The sequence below is a fragment of the Gossypium hirsutum genome, chromosome D04, assembly GCF_007990345.1.
Source record: "Gossypium hirsutum isolate 1008001.06 chromosome D04, Gossypium_hirsutum_v2.1, whole genome shotgun sequence".
NCBI classification, from domain to species: domain Eukaryota; kingdom Viridiplantae; phylum Streptophyta; class Magnoliopsida; order Malvales; family Malvaceae; genus Gossypium; species Gossypium hirsutum.
In genome coordinates this window covers 38,039,012-38,046,697 of record NC_053440.1, presented here as the reverse complement: position 1 = coordinate 38,046,697, position 7,686 = coordinate 38,039,012, and the positions used below count along the sequence as shown (strand labels likewise).

General features: G+C 37.3%; 1 protein-coding gene across 1 annotated transcript; it reads right to left on the bottom strand.

The window, feature by feature from the left end:
* Positions 1-699: 699 nt before the first annotated feature.
* On the bottom strand, positions 700-6,334 carry LOC121216117 (polyadenylation and cleavage factor homolog 4). Its single transcript, XM_041091415.1, has 9 exons — positions 6,251-6,334; positions 5,924-6,043; positions 4,505-4,606; positions 3,997-4,097; positions 3,879-3,945; positions 3,427-3,498; positions 2,910-3,368; positions 2,473-2,728; positions 700-2,420 (listed from the first exon to the last, which is right to left on the bottom strand). Exons 1-9 carry the CDS (start codon positions 6,332-6,334, stop codon positions 700-702), a joined length of 2,982 nt encoding a protein of 993 aa, XP_040947349.1.
* Positions 6,335-7,686: the final 1,352 nt, after the last annotated feature.

Sequence of the window (7,686 nt, the reverse complement as noted above, 5' to 3'; positions counted from 1 at the left end):
ACAAACAAATAAACAGAAGATAAATTTCCTTTGTTCTTACATTCTATCGTGCTCTATTTGAGAATATGAATTTCAAATTTTGGATTTCACTTTGGTAATAATAAAATTCAAATATAATGGACAAAGTAGTTGAGATTCAATATGATATATTTTAGAAAAATACAAAAACATTTAATTTGTCAAATCTAAAAACATTTTATATTTTTCAAATTCATTACTAAATAATAAGCATCTAACAAATCTATGGATTAAAACTCGACTTGCATTATTTTAGAAATCCAAATCCAGATTCTAAAATCCTAGTTCCTAGAGTTCACTATATTTGATGATAAACATGCTCTATGCTGATAGCCAATTTTAAAGCTGAATACGAAAAAAGCCTTCTAGTTTATGAAATAAAAATCCGCTCCAGAAAAAAGGGAAAAAAACTATTAATATAACGCAACATGTCAAACACGGAAAGGCAAAAATTATGAGGTATTTATATGCACTTATATTTCTATCAGACTTTAACCTTTGAAAGGAAGGAAAACAAAAATGGGAACGATAAAAGCAACAACACTAGTAGACACTCTCAGCACCACAAAATTAGCATACTAGGGCCGTTTGTTAACATTTAAGCTAAGGACAAAGTAAACCTGGATTCTTTGGTCAGGGCTCTACTGATGGCACTGCAACTGATAGCTCCATTCATTCACCTTACAGCGTTATTCCTCCATTTCCTAACAAGAAGTCAAGAGTGATGATCAGATGACAAACATTGGGAAAACAACCTGAATAAAGCAGAACTAACTCAGAAGAATGGTATATCGTATTCAAATCAAAGTACTTTACCACTTTAATACCACCAGACAGTCCCAAGTCCCGAACTGAACTTTCTGACATGCAATTTGCATGCACAATGGGGCCATTGGCTGCACTCCCATCAGTAGTTCCCACCCCACCCTCCTTTGATGGGATAGCCAAGTATGCTGCTCCCTTAAACATCCATTCACCACTGTCCAGCCTAAAATAATCTTCAAATAGCTCGCCGCATAACAAGCATGCACACTGATTTTCATCTGCAGGCACCATACGCTCAGCCTTTTCTGTTGTCTTTTCCAACTTGTTCAGAGAATCAGTGGAATCCAATACCAATTGCCCAGGCTTTCCAGCAAGCCAATCATCTGACCTCACATACCATCCCCTCAATGCCCTACCAGAGCCTCTTAATTCAGTCTTTTTCATTTCATGCCACTCTAAGTGTCTATCAAGCTGTCCCTGAAGCTTAAGTCGAAGACCACATAAGCTGCAACAATGTGGAAGGTCATCCAACAATCCATCGATCACAGATGAATGAAATTCTCTGATTACATCTGGCCTGAGTTCTAATCCTATCAAGCTTTCTACTTCTGTTGAGGTGGACTGATGTGGGGCAACTAAACATTTTGGAGCAGGTTCAGCATATGATACCTCACCCATTGTGGAGGATCGAGGAGCATCAGATGAACTCTGAATGTCCGAACTCTTGTTCAGTGATTCACTTGGACTCTCGACTCCTGGGCTCTTCTGTATTTGGTTGGGCATCGGAAGAGATGGGAGAGATGCAGCATCCTTCTTTGATGCAGATATCAAACCTTTTGCAACTAATGAGCTCAGGAGGTTAGATATTGGATTTGTATCCTTGCTTTCAGCATCAGAAGTTTGCGATGGGGCATTACTAACAAGAGATGAAGGTGGTGGTCCAGGAGGCAGTGGCAGCTGTTCTACTTTTTCCTGGGAACTATTCGGAGCACCTGCTATTGCATCATGAGTTGCATCTGATGAAATTGCAGCGTCAATCAAGCCTGAGGTTGTGAAAACAGGAGGACAATTTGGGAGAGGAGGCTGTGAAATTTGCCCAACATCTTGAGAAATCTTAGTTGGAAGGTTGCCAGTAAATGAAGTGCTGGAGAGGATTCCAGTCTTCATTACAGCAGCTAATAGACTACTAGTACTTGATAGTTTTGAAGTTTCAATAGCAAGTGGATTAGAACGCTCCAATGCACTTCCAAGTGCTGAGGCTGCTTCTACTTTGGAGATCTGAGACAGAAGAGACTTCTGAGTCTGACCAGAAGGTTCAGCCTGCACAGAGCCTGGTAGGGGTGGCTGTGAAAGGTGATAATGACGGCTAGGATGCAAAGAAATCGGGGCAGAAGTCTGAGGAGAGTCTCTATGAGACCCAACATTCAACTTTCCTGAAAAAATAGATGGTTTGGGATCAGCCCGAGGCAGGGAAAGAGCTTGCTGATAATCTGGATCAGCCAATTTCTGTAGCTGTTGATGGGAGTGGCATGCAGGAAATGAAGGTGAAGGTGAATGCTGGCGCATAGGAGACTGTTCAGGAGGTGATGCAGTTCCTACAGACTGAAAACACTGCTTTCCAGAAGTACCTGTGGGTCCTGATGCCACATTCGCCAAAACCCAAAGCCTGGGTTCCCAAATGGGATGAACCTGTTTGTGGTCTCATTCCTATCCTGGCCAGGGAAGAACTTGCACCAGTAGGCAACCCACCAAGACTAGCAGAATAGCTCTCAGAACGGCTTGAACTAATAGCAGGCAAACCATCTGTCCATGAAGTAGAAATCTGACGGCCAAAAGAAGGTTTGTCCTTCTGCTCAGTGGATAATGCATCAGCAGAAGTCTCTCTATCAAACCTTGACACCGCATCATGAATGCTTTGAGGTCTGTGGAGCTGACTTTCAAAATCCTGGCATTGAAAATGTAAACCTGGTTATAAATACTTTAGGAAAAAAATCCTAGAGGAAACAAATGAAAGAAAACTATAAAAGACAAAAGGGTACATAATCAAACAACCATAATGTTTCTCTTCCATGCAACAAAGGTTTCGAGTAATGCATTATATTACATTACTGTTCATGCAAGCTTACCATTTTTTCTGAAACATCAGGAGTCCAACAATCTTTCCTCAAGTTATTAGAGAAGTTGGCTGCATCATGTTCAGACAACCAAGAGTGCATCTCCCACATAAACTCCTCCTCCTCAGAGTTTTTCCAGCTGCTAGACAACCCACCGCTGTTTCTACCAGAAATATTGTGTGTTCGGTGTAAACGAGGATCAGCATTCACAGATTTGGATGCGGAGTAATTTTGCGATCCATGCTTAACGTTGAAACCATTCCTCTGGCTGGGAATAGTCTCAGTAACACTGCTTGTAGCTCTAAACCAAGGCGCATCAAGCCCCTGATCAGTAACATTCCCCCTGGTTCTTCTAACTTCTATGCCAGGAATCTGTAAAAGATCAGAACCATAGTCATAATCACCAACAGCAATGATCTTCTTCTCACAAACAGGCTCATTAAACATGTCTATACGAGAACACTGAATGTGCTGATAATTTTAAGATAATGGCAGAAAGTGATAATAGAATAAATAGACTATAACATACTTTAAAACACTTCTCAGACTCCTCCTTTGAGTTGGCCAAAGTCCCAGCCATATCATTGACTATACCTTTTGCCTTCATCACATAAAACAAAATCAAAAGAAAACCCCTTATGGTACATGCATTAAAAGCTGAAATGGACATGATGACTATGAGAAGGAAGAAAAAACAGGGGAAGGGTCGTGCATTGATACAGATGATCCCCTGAAGGACTAGAAAGGAAAGATATAGAGGCCTCTTAAAATTTGGATATGAATTTTAAAGATGCAAGGTGAAGAAAAAGAATAGGTTGAGAAAAAAATTAAAAATGCTTGCTTTTTATAAACAAGGTCGAACCTCAATAATTGCTTCAGAAATAAACTGAATAAAATCAAATTAATATCATGCCAAAAAGAAAAAAGAGGATTACCAAATTCACCCTGATTGATTGTTGAAGACGCTGCTTTTCTAGATACTTTGGGTTTACATGAATACTTTGTGGTGGACGCTGTGATAGTGTATCCGTTCTGGATGTTGTGTTTCCTGAAGATGAACCATTTACCAAAGGAGTGAAGCCAAGTTCCTTTCAATCACCTGGAGAGTCTGAACAGGGAAAACCCCTTTCCAAGTTCCAAAAAGATGTCGCATACTCTGATGCAAGGGAGGATCAACTTGTTTATATGCTTGCAGAACACCTAAACCAGCAGTAAAAATGTAAAACACCATTATGCTTGCAGCATGAGTATTGAACACATTCTAGAAAAACACATAAGTAACAGAAGAAGTTTTCAGCATTTGGAAGAGTTTGAGATTCTGAGCTCAAAGTAAAAATGAATATCTTTGCTAAAGGATATAATCTTTTCCATGGCATAGTCTTCAAACACATTCTAAATAAACACAGAAGTTACATAAAAAGAAGTTTTCAGCATTTGGAAAAGTTTAAGACTCTGAGCACAAAGTAAAAATGGATCTTTGTTAAAGGATATAATCTTTGTCATAACATAGTCTTCTGAAGTTTCTCAGACAACAAACATAAGCACATTACAAGACATTTTCTCAGATGCCCTGAGAGGAGCCAAAGGAAAAAGAATGAAATCCTAACCTCCGGTAATCTGGCAGCAAAACATTTAATGTAGTCTCTCCCAATATTCTTTACAATACTATCTAAAAGATAGAGTGATGGCAGCTTTTGGTCACTGGGAACCTGCAAAGCCATTTTTTATTAGCTCTCAAACCACAAAAGCAACCTTCATTGGACTAATTCTTCGCCAAAATACTAATCACATCAATACTATCAGCAATGCTGTAATGAAAGAAAGACAGTTGAGGGAGGGATGAGGATTGCAAACAGAAAAATAGGATGAACCAAACCTTTCATTCTCCTCATAATGAAAGAAAAAAGTAAAAGTAAGAACTTCCACTAATGAAGATTTTCAGCATTTTCGAATCCATTCCAGCTATCAGAGTTGACCGCCTTTTACCTCATCAACTTAGGTGTTCAGTTTCACTTCCCTAAAATCCGACCCCACTTTATCTATTTATGATTTCAGTTTATCCCCTGTTTTCATGACTTGCTACCGGCTTCCAGCCTTAATAAATGGCTCCATCACAGAAAAGGCATTCTTTCAGATCCAAGCAATCTGAGGCACCATTATATACTTTGTAGACTTGGAAAGCAGAATTTTACCATTTGCAAATGGAAAATCAAAGAGTGCCGGAACAACAGGTGCTCAACTTAAGCATTCACGATGGTGTTAGCATTTCTAGTTCTATTTACTCGTATAGCAACCAAATGTGATTGAGTAGAATAACAAAGATTGCTAGCAAAGATGATGACATGTAAGTAGGAAAGCACTATACTCGCTTGAGAAGGAAAAATGAAATGGAGATGAACAAATGTGTAACCATATAAGGAAATTGATGTGAGAAAACCCAGCTAAAGGGAATAATAGCTTAAAGAGATTCCAAACCCAATACAATTCATTAGTTATACTTCTCACAACATATGGGCTCTTCATATTCCATTTCAACATATGCCTGTAAAGTTTACAATCTCTATAATTCATTGGCCAGCTGTTACAAATTCCAGGGCAACTAGAAACATATCAGATCCATGAAAATATAGAACAGACATCCATCCAATAAAGGAAGATATTTGCAGGCAACATGGCCTTAGACCGAAATTGCATAGACTACGAAGTCACATCACAACATACCATTCCTGCATTTGTTAATAAAAGAAAAAAACACTTGACCAACATGTACTCTCATCACTGTTAAGATAATATAAAAGTTGAACTCAAAAGAACTCTGCGAACATTTTAACAAACCTAGATCGAGACACGCATTGATGACAGCAAAACTAAAAGAAATACCCATTAATCCCAATTTACACTTACAATCCAAATTATCTTTTCAATTTTTTCCCACAGTATAGAACTTGCAATTCATTTTCCTGTACATTCATTTTCAAAAGAAAGGAAAAGCTTAACGCATAAGGCACAACTAAATCTGAGTTCACCTCAAGAATATTAGCGCAGACAGTAGCAGCAATGGCCTTGGCGGCATGAACATTCTCGCCAGCGATTATCGTCAAGTAGTATAATTGGTTCGAGTTAAAAGTGAGCTCAGCTAACGCCATCTTATATGGCTAACTAACTCTGCTGCTGCTGTGTTGCTGCTGATGTGACACTGGTTGTGGTTCGTAAGCTCCACCGTCGCCACGGTCAAATCATTGATTCGGAATCATTGGACCGGGATCTCAACCAGAGCGGCAATGGGTTCGCTCGTTGAGAAAAGGCGGATATTAGGTTCGGAGTGAGGTCTCAGTAACCGTGGTTTTTCAAACCAGGTTCTCTGGATCTATCAATGATCTACGCGGATTCTCCAATAAGAAAAGAAAACCCAAATCTAAATCAATAATCTTATTCATTACATCAAATAGCAAACAAATACCAAAAAAGGAATAATACAATATCAATAGCAAACGAAATAAAAAAAATCCAAAAAAAAAAAAAAAAAAAAAAAAAAAAAAAATAATAACAAACCCTATGGATATCATATACAATCAATAAAGAAAAAGACCGAAGGTAGTTTGGAGGTTTAAATTTGAAACGGGAATTATTAAATAAAAAAAAAGTAAGGGATTGGGTTTGATAAAAAAACCACAATTATTTGAAATAGATCTCAAGTAGTATATATAGAATTTTTTAATGTTTAACTTTTTTTGGACTTATGTGCACTCTAATTAGCTTGGGAGGCTGACAGGGTAAATATTATTATTGAAACAGATAGCTTTGACATTAAAAGAATTATGGACAAAAGGAATTCAAATATAAAGTTGAGTAATTCAACTGTGCGCGCAAATGAGATCTAAAGAGCAAGCACCAGAGAGTAATAAGCTGCTAACGACACCTGGCTAATCTGTGAAAGATACCCATTTGTGAGCATTCTCATAGTGCTCCTCCTCAGTGATGATAGATCACTTGAAAGGTGCCTAAAATTTATACATTTTTTTTCTATTGGGCCCCAAATTTTGTTCTTAGCCATTTTTTGGTTATGTTATCATTATAAATGACAAGGCACTTTGATTAGTTTAATCATTTTGAATTAAATTTAATACATGAAAATGGTCTTTTTTGAATTTTTTTAGTTACCCGATACCATAGCACTAATATTGATTGATTAAGTTAAATAAAACATTGCTATAAAACTGCAGAAAAAGCATATCAATCTCCTTTCTACATGACAGGTTCCAAGTATCATGAATACTTTTTTGGGTTAACTTAAAAACCTGTACCATATACCTAGTCAATCTTACTTATACATCTTCTTTTCTGTCAATAGGTCCACTTTAGAGAGTATATGTGGTAGTAAAGAAGGAATACAATTCTTTCGTTTACATAATATTACAAAGCTTCGAAGAACATTGTTACCATACAAACTATTGTTGGTTTCCTCAATTATCACTTTGTTAGATTTTGTGCCCCAAGTGTAGTATTTTCGTCTAAGCACACTGTAATTTTTTCGAATATATTGGTTAATAAACAAATTCATGGATTATATTAATATACTTTGTATAATTGTCCTCATGCGGTTTTGCATGCAAAGTAAAATAGAGCAAATGTTGCTTATTGGTTGTCTAATGTTTAAACTAATACTAATTGTATTACATGGTCAGATCGTAATACAGAAAAACAACTTATTTAATAGACGAACCTAAACATGTCTTTAGTCTAAACGAAAATGAGCAAACAGATTGAAAGACTAGTATATTGTCTATCA

Bases quoted from the DNA above. Each gene is read 5' to 3' on its own strand.
- LOC121216117 (XM_041091415.1), bottom strand. From the start codon at position 6,334: ATGAATAAGATTATTGATTTAGATTTGGGTTTTCTTTTCTTATTGGAG. The intron at 6,044-6,250 runs GTTTGAAAAACC...TAGCCATATAAG, and splicing joins TGATAGATCCAGAGAACCTG to ATGGCGTTAGCTGAGCTCAC. The intron at 2,729-2,909 runs GTAAGCTTGCAT...TTTCAATGCCAG, and splicing joins CTGATGTTTCAGAAAAAATG to GATTTTGAAAGTCAGCTCCA.